This window comes from Nomascus leucogenys, chromosome 3 (assembly GCF_006542625.1).
Source record: "Nomascus leucogenys isolate Asia chromosome 3, Asia_NLE_v1, whole genome shotgun sequence".
NCBI classification, from domain to species: domain Eukaryota; kingdom Metazoa; phylum Chordata; class Mammalia; order Primates; family Hylobatidae; genus Nomascus; species Nomascus leucogenys.
Window position 1 is genome coordinate 41,653,471 of NC_044383.1, and position 15,547 is coordinate 41,669,017.

The following is a 15,547-nucleotide window of genomic DNA, read 5'->3' on the forward strand; positions in this document are numbered from 1 at the left end:
CCTGTAATCCCAACACTTTGGGAGGCCAAGGCCGGTGGATCACCTGAGGTCAGGAGTTCGAGACCAGCCTAGCCAAGATAGTGAAACCCCATCTCTACTAAAAATTTAAAAATTAGCTGGGTGTGGGGGCAGGTGCCAGTAATCCCAGCTACTGCGGGAAGGAGCCGAGGCAGGAGAATCATTTGAACTCAGGAGGTGGAGGTTGCAGTGAGCAGAGATCACACCACTGCACTCCAGCCTGGGTGATGGAGTGACTGTCTCAAAAAAAAAAAAAAAAAAAAAAAGAAAAAGAAAAAAAAAAAGAAAAAAGGAAACGTGTAAATCACATATCTGGTAAGAAGCCTGTATTGAGAACATATACTCCTACAACTCATAAAAACGGCAAATAACCCAATGAAAAACGTGCAACTTATATGAATTGACATTTCTCTAAAGAAGGTATACAAATGGTCAATACATGAAATGAAGTTCAACGTTATTGGACATCAGGGAAATGCAAATCAAAATCACAATGAGATATCACTTCACATCATTAGTATGGCTATAATCAAAACATCAGATAATAACAACTGTCACAAAAAGATGTTGAGAAATCGAATGTAAAATAGCAGAGCCACTTTGGAAGACTCTGGCAGTTTCTCAAATGGTAAAATACAGTTACCATATGAGCCAGTAATTCCACTCCTAGGTATCTACCTGAGGGAAATTAAAACGTATGTCCAAACAAAAACTTGTACATGAATTTTTACAGCAGTATCCTCCCCTCCCCTCCCCATGCCCTCCCCTCACCTCCCCTCCCCTCCCCTCCCTTCCCTTCCCTTTCTTTCTTTCTCTTTTTTTTAGACGGAGTTTCGCTCTTGTTGCCCAGGCTGAAGTGCAATGGAGTGATCTCGGGTCACTGCAACCTCTGCCTCCTGGGTTCAAGCGATTCTCCTGCCTCAGCCTCTCGAGTAGCTGGGATTACAGGCATGCGTCACCACGCCTGGCTAATTTTTGTATTTTTAGTAGAAACGGGGTTTCTCCATGTTGGTCAGGCTGGTCTCAAACTCCTGACCTCAGGTGATCACCCGCCTTGGCCTCCCAGCAGTATTTTTCAAAACAGATAAAAGGTAGAAACAACCCAAATGTCCATTAACTAATGAAAGGCTTTTACAAATTGTGGTATTCATACAATGGAATATTATTTGGCCATAAAATGAAATACTACCACAACATATCCATTAGGATGGCAACTATCAAAAAACAGAAAATAAGAGTTGGCAAGGATGTAGAGAAATTGGAACCCTTGTGTACTGTTGGTAGAAATGTAAAATGATGCAGCTGTTAGGGAAAATTGAATGGCAGCTCCTCAAAAAATTAAAAATAGAATGACCATCTGATCCAGCAATTTACTTCTGGGTATATACCCCAAAGAACTGAAAGCAGTAACTCAAACAGGTATTTGTACATCCATGTTCACAGTAGCATTATTCACAACAGTCAAAATGTGGAATAAGCCTGTGTCCACTGACGGATGAATGGATAAAATTTATATACATACAATGGACTATTATTCAGCCTTAAAAAGAAAGGAAATTCTGTCCTATACTACAACACAGATGAACCTTGAGGACATCATGTTAAGTGAAATAAGCCCATCACAAGAAGACAAACACTGTAGGACTCACTTACATGGGGCATCTAGAGTAGTCAAATTCATGGAGACAGAAAGAATGGTGGTTGCCAGCGGCTGGGGAAAGGGGGAAATGGGGATTTGACGTTTAATAGGTAGTTTCAGTTTTGCATGATGAAGACTTCTGGAGACTGGCTGCACAACAATGTGACTGTACTTAACATTACTAAACTTAAGTTTTAAAAATGGTTAAGGATGGTAAATTTTTTGTTATATATATTTTACCACAATTTTAAAAACCTGATACATCCCTTAACAGTACTAAAATTTAGAAAAGAAAAAAAAGTACTGATATACGCTGTCATATAGATGAACCTTGAAAATATTCTCTTAGGTAAAAAAAGCCACTCACAAAAGACCACATATTGTATGATTCCATTTACCAGCCACATGCCATTTAATGATGAGTACATTCCGAGAAATGTATCATTCAGTGATTCTGTGGTTGTGTCAACATCACAGTGTACTTACACAAACCTAGATCAGACAGCCTACAACACTGCTACACTGTATGGTATAGCCTGTTGCTCCTAGGCTACAAACCTGTATAGCATGTTACTAAATACTGTAGGCAACTGTAACACAATGGTAAGTATTCATATATCTAAACATAGAAAAGGTACAGTAAAAATGCAGTCCTAGTCTGCTGCTGACTTAAATGCTGTTATGTGGTATGTGACCAAATATAAAATGCTGAGAATAAGCAAATCTAAAGAGACCAAAAGTAGACTTGTGGTTGCTGGGAAGAGGAGGGAAGGAAGTAAGAGGATAAAAGGGTGATGGCTAAGGATATGGGGTTTCTTCTTAAAGTGACGAAAGTGTTCTAAAATTGACTGTGGTGATAGTTACACATACCTGTAAGTATACTAAAAACCACTGAATTGTACACTTTAAATGATGAATTGTATAACGTATAAATTATATCTCAATAAAGCTGCTTGAAAATTTTTTTAAAGATTGGCCTACCCAGGAGGGAAAAACACTAGGCATCCAAAAGACTGCTTGATCACAACCCCAATACACTTACACAGAGCCTAAAATTGGTCCTCTCATTCCAGGCGAAGTCCTATTGAGGGAAATAATCTACACAACCAGCTGCAAAGGAAACCCAGACCAGTATGTATACTAATCATATATGGTGTCATTAATACATATGAGGGGACAAACACAGATCAACATTAACTACGGGGTTTTAAACAAGCACTGTTCAGCAAGCTGTGACTTATTAGCACTAAAAAACTGAGCTCCCAAGAAACTGCAGTTCCCAATCCTGGTTACATATCAGAATCACCTATAGTACTTTTCTTTTTTTTTTTTTTTTTTTTTTTTTTTTTTTTTTGAGACAGAGTTTCACTCTCGTCACCCAGGCTGGAGTGCAATGGCATGATCTCAGCTCACTGCAAACTCCACCTCCCGGGTTCAAGCCATTCTCCTGTCTCAGCCTCCAGAGTAGCTGGGATTACAGGCACCTGCCTCCACACCCAGCTAATTTTCATATTTTTAGTAGAGACAGGGTTTCACCATGTTGGCCAGGCTGGTCTTGAACTCCCGATCTCAGGTGAACTGCCCGTCTCATCCTCCCAAAGTGCTGGGATTACAGGTGTGAGCCACCACACTGGGCCAGGATTTTTTTTTTTTTTTTTTTTTTTTTTTTTTTTTTTTGAGACGGAGTCTTGCTCTGTCGCCCAGGCTGGAGTGCAGTGGCGCAATCTTGGCTCACTGCAAGCTCCGCCTCCCGGGTTCACGCCATTCTCCTGCCTCAGCCTCTCTGAGTAGCTGGGACTACAGGCGCCTGCCACCATGCCCGGCTAATTTTTTTTTTGTATTTTTAGTAGAGACGGGGTTTCACCGTGGTCTCGATCTCCTGACCTCGTGATCCGCCCGCCTCGGCCTCCCAAAGTGCTGGGATTACAGGTGTGAGCCACCGCGCCTGAGCCGGGCTTTTCTTTGAAATACAATTACCTAGACTTCTTCATAGATCTATGAAATCAGAATACGGCAAAACCGAAACATACATAATTTTGATCTCTGATAACGTCCATGAGTACACTAGTAAAGTTAGTAAACTTACTATTTAGTGATATAAATGAAAAGTTTTTGAAGAGCTTTACCTCCATTATTAGAAAAACTATGATTTTCCAAAACTTAAGAAAATTATCCTCTTAATTCTCTGCAAAAATAACTAGACTTTTTTAATAGAAACCATACTAAACAAGATGAGTATTTGACATTTTTTATGATAAAAAAGTGACTATATTAATAAGGCTCTAAATGACGATTAATTAGCAACAGAGTGTTATTGTTTTGTTTTTTAGTCAAAAAGGCAACTTATTTACTTACAAAAATCCATTTAAAACATCAAGGTTTTTCCCCACTCCAGGCCATTATCTTGAATGGCCAAAACATTTATTTTATATTCAGATAGATTCTATAAGTTTAAAAATATTAGGACAATACCTATCCAGGTCTTTTTTTCTTCTTATTTTGAGACGGAGTCTACCTCTGTTGCCCAGGCTGGAGTGCAGTGGCATGATCTCGGCTCACTGCAACCTCTGCCTCCCAAGTTCAAGCAATTCTCCTGCCTCAGCCTCACAGGTGGCTGGCATTACAGGCGTTCGCCACCACGCCCGGCTAATTTTTGTATTTTTAGTAGAGACAGGGTTTCGCCATGTTGGCTAGGCTGCTCTCGAACTCCTGACCTCAGGTGATCCGCCCACCTCGGCCTCTCAAAGTGCTGGGATTACAGGCGTGAATACCTATCCAAGTCCTATTTTACACTCGTAGTTTTTGCTTTGGACACCAGCATGAGTAAACCCAATAATATCAGAAATATGTGATAAAAACAAAATAATCAATCTCTCAAATTTCCAGAATTGTGAAAACATTACCACGATCTGTACTAATCCTGATTTTATAATATATTAAACTGGGGCTCTTCGGGAACACTTTATAATTTCTATACTACATAATAAAACTGTTGCTGAAATATTAATATGTATCAACTAATGGTGCACATATTCACTTAAAGGAGGAAAAATACTCATACTGTAGCTTTAAACCAAATACTGCTGGGTTACCTTCCCCATTCATAGCATCCCCCGCCACTTGCAAACTTCAGTTCATTTACATTGCATGACACGTTAGTTTATGTGTGACTAATGAACAGCAAACCAAGTGACAAATTAGTTTGAAAAAACAAATTTTAGACTTTCTTCTCAGAACCACTACAGACCTGATTTTTCATCTTGGACTTCAAATTCGGCACCAGCAGATCCCAGGAGTGATGCACCATGTTGTAACAATCTACATATATCAAATCTGTCAAAATTCAATCGCTCTGTAGTAGGTGAATCTTCCATAGAACTTTCGGAAGTAGGTTCTACATGAGGTTTAAAAATATTAATTTGACCATATAGCCAAAGTGCGGAATGAAAGAAAATAGCGTATCATTACTTGGGTTGCATGGGTTACACGCAACACACACACACACACACACACACACACACACACACACACACACCTTTTTTTTTAAGAAGTGAGGTCTTGCTCTGTTGCCCAGGCCGGAATGTAGTGGCATAATCACAGCTCACTGTATCCTCGAACTCCTGGGATCAAGGACTCCTTCTGCCTCAGCCTCCAGAGTAGCTGGGACTACAGGTGCACACAACCATGCCTAGTAAGTGTTTTTTATTTATTTTTGTAGAGACAAGGGTCTCACCATCTTGCCCCAGGCTGGTCTCAAACTCTGGGGCTCAAGTAATCCTCCTGCCTCAACTTCCCAAAGTGCTGGAATTTACAGGCATGAGCCACTGTACCCGGATAGTAATATTTTGGGAAAAGTAAAAGTGGAGGAAGTAGAAAAGCTACTGTGGGTTTATGATCAGTTCTTAGTTGTCTGTGAATAAGCTGGTGGTTCCTTTTCCACAGGCCATCAGATGTTAGTGAGTATACGTGTAACTGTGTCCAACCACAAAAGCAAAATGTTATTTATATAAAGAAATGCATTCCCATGTTAAAATGTATATGTTAAATATCATGCTGTCTCCACTTACTGTTAGAGTTTAAAAATACCAAGGTAACAGCATGAGTTTATTATAGTGCTCAGTTAGAAGACAAAAATATTCACAGAATGTATTCATGAATAAGGCTAATAAGAATCATCCTTCCCCATACCTGAGGAACAGGCTGAGCCACAAAGCAACTATGCATTCAACAGGACTCAGTTCCCATACTCTGGGCAAATAAGAATCTCCTGGTAACTTGCTAAAATCATATATCCATGTGAGGTCTAAAAACATATATAAAATGTTCTGTATTCCTTCCTCAAAAAGCTATACGTTATAAATGTTAAAATATAATTACTTACTGACTTAATAGTTTGTTTAGCTGGCATCTGCATGAAATTCATCTGCAAACTAAAGTATAACTGCTTAACTTAAAAGGAATTTCTATTAGTATTTTAAGTTTTCTAGTGATGACAAGCAAATTCATTTACTAAAAATTTTAAAGCTAGTTAAAAATTTAATGCTAGCTTAATACTAGTTTTTTAAAAAAAAAAATTTAGTCTTTGAAAAATGGAACTAAGTTGTACCATCTTTACGTACCAAACTAAGTGGGGATAACAAGCTGAAAAGGAAAAGGCTCTTTTCTAAAACAAGTTATAACTTCTCTAGTCACACATTTCATTTAATGAGAGAAGACAAATTAACAAAATAACTCAAAATAACAGGTATCAGCAAATATAAAGCAACAGTTTCAGGCAAGCTAAGATTTATGATAAAAGTGATGTTATTAAAGTGAGTTGAGGCCGGGCACAGTGGCTCATGCCTGTAATCCTAGCACTTTGGAGGCTGAGGTGGGCCTCAGCTTGAGACTAAATCATGCTTGAGTTTGACTAAATTCAAACCCCGCCCCCGTGAGCCTGGCCAACAAAGCAAAACCCAATCTCTACTAAAAATACAAAATTAGCTGGACATGGTGGTGCACACCTGTAATCCCAGCTACTTGGGAGGCTGAGGCACGAGAATCGCTTGAACCCAGGAGGCGGAAGCTGCAGTGAGCCAAGACTGCGCCACTGCACTCCAGCCTGGGTGACACAGTGAGACTCTGTCTCAAAAAAATAAAATAAAAGTCAGTTGAAAACGAATCTAGTTGTACCATTAAATTTTGATTTAATTAAAATGGGCAACTTTCCAGCTTTTCAAAAGATATAATTTGTTTTTAAATGTCATTACAGGCAATCAGAACACATTTTTTCCCACTACAAGAAATCCAAAAAAGGGCACATAAAAAACAAGACTTAACATTCCAAATATCCATATATAATTGTGCTTAAATGCAGAAAATAACTACCCTATACTATTCTCCCAGCAACAAGAAAAAAATAGACTTTCAAATATTTACATTGTACTTATTTAACTTCTTTTTTTTAGAATGTCAATTACTTGAAGTAATAACCCTTGTAAATCAAGCATACTATAGAATTTGTAATTTAAAATGTATACAAAAACATTTTCTATATCCAGTAGTTTTTTTTTTTTAATATGGTGAAAAATCACCTTATTCACTGTCATTTCCTGACAAAGCTGTACCTAAAAGCGTGGAAATTAAGACTTTAAAACTGAAATTATTAAAATACAAAATGCATATTATAATTAATTCTACGGTTAGGTTTTTACTTAAAACTACTTTCTCCACTTAAAAGCACCTTGTCTGGTTCTCGGCACTGGATTCCACTCAGGTACATTTTTCACTATAGCTTCAACAGCTTGTCCTGCTGCGATCCGGGTATCCCAATTTGCACTCCTTAAATATATCAACACCTTAAAAATTATAAAATAAAAGTTACGTATACAAAAATATTGTTTGCGCAAGGTAGCCAGAACAGAGAAATACAAATTTACTTGTTATTAATGTATAATTTGGCAGCCATCCAAATACATATAAAACACCTTAGAATTATTAAATTCATTTACAAGATTCTATCATTCACAGAAAAATCACTACCACCTTAAAAAGGGGATTTAAGAAACCTGTGGCCAGGCACAGTGGCTCACGCCTATAATCCCAGCACTTTGGGAGGCCAAGGTGGGCAGATCACCGGAGGTCAGGAGTTCAAGATCAGCTTGGCCAACATGGTGAAACTCCATCTCTACAAAAAATACAAAATTAGCCAGGCACGGTGGCACGTGCTTGTCATCCTAGCTACTTGGGAGGCTGAGACAGGAGAATCACTTGAACCTGGGAGGCAGAGGTTGCGGTGAGCCGAGACAGTGCCACTGCACTCCAACCTGGGCGACAAGTGCAACTCTGTCTCAAAAAAAAAAAAAAAAAAAAAAGAAATTTGTAATAAAAGAATGTTTAACTGCATTTTAAAAATAACAGCCATTTGGCCGGGCGCGGTGGCTCATGCTTGTAATCCCAGCACTTTGGGAGGCTGAGGCGGGCGGATCACGAGGTCAGGAGATCAAGACCACGGTGAAACCCCGTCTCTACTAAAAATACAAAAAAAAATTAGCCGGGCGTGGTGGCGGGCGCCTGTAGTCCCAGCTACTCGGAGAGGCTGAGGCAGGAGAATGGCGTGAACCCAGGAGGCAGAGCTAGCAGTGAGCCAAGATCGTGCCACTGCACTCCAGCCTGGGTGACAGAGCGAGACTCCGTCTCAAAAAAAAAACAAAAAACAGCCATTTAACATACTAAAAAGCAAAGTACATATTATTCATTAAGTCCCATTACTTAATACAAAGAATTGAAAGTTACAAAAACTCAAGTTCAGTATGGTTGTAAGATATAAGATCAATACACAAAATCAATTGTATTTCCACGTATTAAACAATCTGAAAATGAAATTAAGAAAATCATGCCATTTACAGTAGCATCAGAATGTAGAAAATACTTAAGAATAAATTTATCAGAAGCAGTGTATGACTTGTACAATGAAAGCTACAAAACACTAAAAATATTGTTGAAGAAATTAAAGATCTAAATAGACACCTTGTGTTCACAGATTCAAAGACTGAAGATTGTTACAACAGTAATATATTCTAAATTAATCAAGAGATTCAACACAATTCCTATCAAAATCCCAGTTTTTTTTTTTTTTTTTTTTTTTTGCAGAAATGGACAAGCTGATCCTAAAATGTATATGCAAATGCAAGGGACTCAGAATTACCAAAACAATCTTGAAAAATAAAATTTAGTAGACTCACACTTTTTTTATTTTTATTTTTTAGAGATGGGCTCTCTGTGGTACCCAGACTGAAATGCAGTGTCTTAGTCACAGGTGCAATCATAGCACACTGCAGCCTCAAACTCCTGGCCTCAAGCTATTCTCCTGTCTCAGTCTCTTGAGTAGCTGTGCCTACAGGCATGTACCACCACACTCGAAAACATACACTTCTTGACTTCAAAACTTTCTACAAAGCAACAGTAATCAAGACAGTGTGGTACTGGCAAAATGACAGACATACAAATCAGTGGAACAGAATTAAGAGTTCATAAACAACCTATGTCTATGGTCAACTGACTTTCAACAAAGGTGTTGAGACAATTCAATGGAGAAGTCTTTTCAACAAATGGTGGTGGGATAACTGGAAAGCCACATGTAAAAGAATGATGTTGAACACCCACCTCATAACATATACAAAAATTAACTAAAAAAACTGACCACAGAACCCAAAAGTAAGAGCTAAAACTATAAAACTCTTAGAGGAGAGCTTAGGGGTAAATCTTTGTCACCTTGGATTAGGCAATGGTTTCTTAGATATGACACCAAAAGCAGAAGTGATGTTCAAGAAAGTAAAAAGACAGCTCATAGAAGAGTATATTTCCAAATCAAATACCTATTTCCTAATCATATACCTCTGTATAGTTTGGATACCTTGTATATGAAGAACTATACCATACGAAGAACTTTCGCAACTCATAATAAAACGACGAATAACCCAATTTTAAAATGGGCAAGGGATCTGAGTAGACATTTCTCCAAAGAAGATATACAAATGTATTGCTTCTCTGCTTTTTGGCTAAGATCAAGTGAAGACATGCAAATGAATAATAAATACATATGCCTGATATCATTAGTCATCAGGGAAATGCAAATCAAACCCCTTCATATCCAGTAGGATAGCTACAATCAAAAAGTCAGTTAAGAAGTATTGACAAGGATGTGGAGAAATCTAAGTTCTCATACACTACTGTTGAAAACATAAATAATGGGACCATTTTGGAAAATAGTTTGGCAGTTCCTCATAAAGTTACCATATGGTACAGTAATTCTACTCCCAGGTATATATATACTCTGGAGAATGGAAAAAACCTCCAAAATTTTGTACACAAATTTTCATAGCAGCATTTTTCATAATACAGTAGCCAAAAAGTGAAAACAACCCAAATATTCATCAACCAAAAAATCAGTAAGATGTAACCATGTATACCCACGCAATGGAATATTATTTGGCAATAAAAATGAACATACATGCTACAATATAAAAACATTATTTTGAGCAAAAGAAATCAATCACAATAGATTACAATTCATTTTATATAAAATGTTCAGGATAGGCAAATCTTCCTACAAAGTTTAGTGGTTCTCGAGGATCTGGACATGAGTGAAGGAGTATTGAAGAGTGACTGCTAGTAGGTATGAGGTTTCTTTTTGTGGTGATAAAATGTTTTAAAATTAGAGTATGGTAATGGCTACTGTACACAACGTTAATATACTAAATACCACTAAATTGACACTCATGGTATGTAAATTACATTTCAATAAAGCTGTTTAAGCAACAAAACTGGCTGGGTGCAGTGGCTCACACCTGCAATCCCAGCACTTTGGGAGGCCGAGGTGGGAGGATCACGAGGTCAAGAGATCAAGACCATCCTGGCCAACATGGTGAACCCCGTCTCTACTAAAAATACAAAAATTAGCTGGGCATGGTGGTGTGTGCCTGTAGTCCCAGCTACTCGGGAGGCTAAGGCAGGAGAATCGCTTGAACTCAGGAGGCAGAGGTTGCAGTGAGCCGAGATCACGCCACTGCACTCCAGCCTGAGACTCCGTCTCAAAAAAAAAAGAAACAAAACCAACAGGCAACAGGAAAACGCTGACAGCCAAGGAAAAAGGAAAGATGGTGAGACAGTGCTAAAGGCAAACTTTGCCTCTTTGGGAATGATTTGATGGTAGCCAATATGCTGAGGTCTGAGTGAAGAAGACCAGAACTCACTTGGAAGGCTGGTAAACTTTTCTCAGTTCAGCACAGATGGGGTCTGTTCATTGTTTCAGTTTCAGGTCATTCAGTCCTCCGTTTCCTCCCTTGGGCTGAGGAGAAGAAATGTGTTGCCTCTCTCTGTCTCCACCTTACACACGAATACTGCCTAATATGCATCCTTCTTCATTCTAAGAACATGGAGCCTGTAGGTATCAAATCACTGTCTCTCCATCTACATCCTAGTTAGAAAGTTCTGATAATATCTAAGTGGGAATTATGTTGGAAAGAGAGTCACTGTTAGTCCTTGTGGTAGCAACCACACAGTACAGATGTGTGTATGTTGAGAAAGGGCTTAGAACTTCCACTCATACTCTGTAACAGAGATGGGCAGATGAGAATGAAAAAAGGGGGTCAAACTGAAAAGAGAGAGAGATCCTGGGGCTCCCAATATCTGGGCAATCACATTGCTCCCCTACCCTGTCCTGTATCTACCTCCCCAACTCCCCTCCTACACAAAGCACTCCTGCTTTACTCTGCACATCAGGAAATTAAATGTGTAGAATTTGCCACTTATTATCATACAGGTACACTTCAATAAGCATACAGAGTTCAGTAAAAATACAGCAGTTGCTTAAGGGAAGAAAATGGACTAGGATTATGAAAACACTGATCCACCAAAGCAGAAAGCCTCCATTTTCAAACAGCTGATAACTAAGAATGTAACAAGACTCCAGCTTCTCATGTATTTCAATCATTGCCCATGAGTACTCATCCATTTGAAGACTACCAACTATGATATAATTATTAGTCATTAAGAACAAGTTAGACCACTAACAAACCAGATAAACAACTCAGTTCATTACCAAACTGGGACAGATTCAAATTTGTGCCAAAGGCAAAAGGATCTATACTCAAATCCCTTAAACTACTAAACTTGATTAAAAAAAAAAAAAAAGTTTAAGTCTTGTGACCAGAAAAAAAAAAAGAAATAGCAAAAATGTTTAAAAATTAAGATGATGTTTACCTTTATTTTCGTGTTCCTATTCATGAATAAGTCTCTACAATTGTATTATGCTAAAAGAAAAAAAAAGTTCTTACTTTAGACAGGAGATTATTTAGTTCATGGGGATGAAGCTTCACCACTTCTCCAAGTTGCTGTGCAGCAGCTTTTCTTGTAACAGGAGTAGTGCCAGTGTCCAGTAAAATAAAAAGGCGATCGAGCCTGAAATAACAAAAATACAATGGTTATTCTGAAATGTTTTTCCTCATATGCACAAGTTTGAGTCAATAAATGTACTGAGCAGATGCTACAAATGAAGACCTAGGCTAACATAAATGAGCCCCGGAAGGACATTATGGTGAAATAAGCCAGACACGGAAAGATAAATGCTGCATATTCTCACTCATAAATGGAAGCTAAAAAGTCGATCTCATAGAAGTCAAGAGTAGAATAGTGGTTACTAGCGGCTGGGAAGGGTAGGAAAGGCAAGAGGGATGGGGGAGGCTGGTTAACCTTCTGTTTGCAGCTAAATAGAAGAAACAAGTTCTAGTGTTCTGTGGCACTGCAGAGTGACTAAATAACAATTTACCGTATATTTTCAAATAGCCAGAAGAGAGGCATTTTGAATGTTCCCAATACGAAGAAACGGTAAATGTTTAAGGTGAATAATATGCTAATATGATCATTACATTGTATATGTGTATGAAAATATCACACTGTATCCCCATAATAATGTACAATTATCTGTCAATTAAAATAATACTTTTTCTAAAATGGCAAAAATAAAAATAAAAGTGACCTATGCTAGGACTACAACAGATGCCTAATCGCTACTTTTAAGGAACTTGCTACTGGGGTTGAGGGGAGCAGGTAAGGTAAGGCAAGTACAATAAGATACACGGCAGGAAAAAAAGTACAAAGTGCTTTGAGGATTATGAAAGAAAGGGGCAAATACTATATCCCCAACTATGTAATACTGAAAAGGCTTCATAAAATAAATGGTGTATGAGATGGATCTCAGTGGTAGAAAAGAATTTTAACACTGGTGGAGATTAGGTGGTGAAAGGGAAAGGGGAAGAAATACCTGGCAGAAGGAAAACAAGAACATAACAATAAGAGAAGGGAGAGTATATTTAGGGAAATGAATAACACAGTTTGGTTGTAATTCAGGGTATACTTAAGAGAAGGGTGGGAGATACAGCTACAGAAGTAGCTGGAACCCTACTGTGGAGACCTTTTAATGAACTTGCAACCATGAAGGTCTTGGGTCAAGAAACTAATAGAACTGAAACTATTCTTTAGGAAGATTAATCTGGCAGCAGTGTGATACATGAAGTAAAATGGGAAGAAACTCAGCTGGGCGTGGTCATGTCTGTAATCCCAGCACTTTGGGAGGTCAAGGTGGGAGGATCACTTGAGGTCAGAAGTTCGAGACCAGCCTGGCCATCACGGTTAAACCCCACCTCTACTAAAAATACAAAAATCAGCCAGGTGTAGTGGCATCCACCTGTAGTCCCAGCTACTAGGGAGGCTGAGGCAGGAGAATTGCTTCTGAACCCGGGAGGCAGAGGTTGTAACGAGCTGAGATCGTACCACTGCACTCCAGCTTGGGTGACAGAGTGAGACTGTGTCTTAAAAAAAACAAAATTAAATCAAAATAGATTAAAGTCTTAAATCTAAGACCTCAAACTATGAAGCCAGTGATACAAAGAGAGTAATACAACACAGTTAATTTCTAATGACATTCTAAAATTAATTTACTTTACACATACACTATGCACAGACATATCCAATCTTCTGACATCATATTTCTCCTTCCTCATTCAAGGCTATCTAAACACTTGCCTTTACCCATTCATTCACTGGCTTTTGCTATAGGATTGGTGAACAGTCAATCAGACAGATGGTAGGACCAAGAAAGGGGAAAAAACGGTTTCTTGACCTACTTTTATCTTGATACCATCCCCCTCCTGTCCTCATTCAATTATCCTTTCTCCAATATCTCAGATCAGTGTTACTAATCCATTCCCTTCTTCCAATATGCAGAGCTCTCTCTCTCTACTGAGAAAATAAACTGCTTGATCTCCACTCTCTAGAATACTTTAACTGCCAAGTATCTTGAACAAGTGTTTAATATATCATTTCCTCATCATACACAATTTAATCCATATAAATCGAGGTTCCATCTTTCTATACCAAAATACCACACCTGAAGGTCACCAATGAACTCTTAGGCTCCAAATCCAATAGTTTTTTACAAGGCCAATTTTTCTTGACTCTTCTTTGACACCTGCGACCAGCAAGCACCCCATTCTTGGACAATACTTTCCTTCCTAAGTTGCACATTATATTACCCTGTTCTCCAAACTCTTCTTTCCTTAGTTCTCTTTTTCTTAATACTCTTAATATGAATATCGGGAGAATACTCATATTCAATCCTTGGCTGCTCAACTCCCATCAGTTTCTCCCTGAGGAAACTGTATACTGTTATTTGTTTAAATTATATCCAGAACAAATAGTCCCCAAATCCAGGCCATCTGAGAGTGCCAGTTTCACACTCCCAACCACCTTGTCATCCTGTTGCCAGATTAACTTCCTAAAACGCCCTCTGAATAAATCACTACCTTACTCTAAAACTTTCAATGGCTCACACTTATCTACCAGAAAGTAATCCAAAACAAAAAGTATCTCCCAAATGTGGGTATTTCTGGTTTCCACAATTTTGCCTATACTGTTTCCTCCACTCAGAATGTCTCTCACACCCCTCCAAGCTAGGGTTACAGTGGCTCGCCCCTCCGTGAGGGGGTGGTTTCCTGGCCAGTTTCTGCCAGATCGCCAGAATGGTCACTGGTTGGGGTTGCAGTGGGTACGTACTCTGCCTCACTGCAACAACAGGCAGCTGTGCAGATATAATGACCCCCAGGTGTGAGACTGGGAACTGTTGGTGGGAGGCACAGCTGAGAATATGGGTATATCACCTGGAATTTAACCAGATACACCATTAGAGGTGATCTTCAGGTGTGCCTGAGCTTGCTTCTCTAACAAGAGAATAAAATGTGCTAGGGCAAACAAAATATTTTTCTCTTTGTTCAACTTTTCAGCTAGCTCCCATCCATCAAGATTCAGCTGAAGTTCTTCACCTTCTTGAAACCATTTCAAACTACTATGCAACAGAGATTACTTCCTTTTCTGAAACCCACATGAATTCTCATCTTGAGCAGCTACTTATTTATTATATTTTTTTGTGGCATCTCTCACATTAATTTGTCATATGAGGTCTAATTTTCCTCATTAGGCTTCATCTCCTTCAATCATTCTTTTTGTCTCGCACAACACTTTGCACAGTATTCAAATATTTGTTATGTAGTTGACATTTACTGTAACTAAAACTATACTTAAGGAAAAGTTCAAGTTTCTTGGGGACAAGTTTAAGAACCAACTTTAAGGAAAGAAGTATTTTATATTACCTTTTTTTTTCCTGCTTCCTTTGAGAAACATCCTTAATCTGTGATAGCAGTATTACATAAAAAACCAGTTGGTAATGTAATGTTTCAGTAAGTGAAAAGATCAGCACAGCAGTACTTCAACATTCTGAACAAGGCAGTTACGCTTGTCCCAAATAGCAAACTGAAAAATGCCATGCAATAGGCACTGTATTCCTTCAATAATTTC

General features: G+C 38.5%; 1 protein-coding gene across 3 annotated transcripts in view; it reads right to left on the reverse strand.

Annotated features, from left to right (window-relative positions):
• BTAF1 (B-TFIID TATA-box binding protein associated factor 1) overlaps nucleotides 1-15,547 on the reverse strand; it is a 107,861-nt gene that overhangs the window by 83,305 nt on the left and 9,009 nt on the right. For all 3 annotated transcript variants that reach the window (XM_030809266.1, XM_003255219.4, XM_030809267.1), the window contains exons 2-4: nucleotides 11,974-12,097; nucleotides 7,380-7,494; nucleotides 4,905-5,051 (exon numbers count right to left, since the gene is read on the reverse strand). In XM_030809266.1, coding sequence (XP_030665126.1) covers nucleotides 4,905-5,051; nucleotides 7,380-7,494; nucleotides 11,974-12,097 — 386 coding nt within the window. The remainder of the gene's footprint in view (nucleotides 1-4,904; nucleotides 5,052-7,379; nucleotides 7,495-11,973; nucleotides 12,098-15,547) is intronic.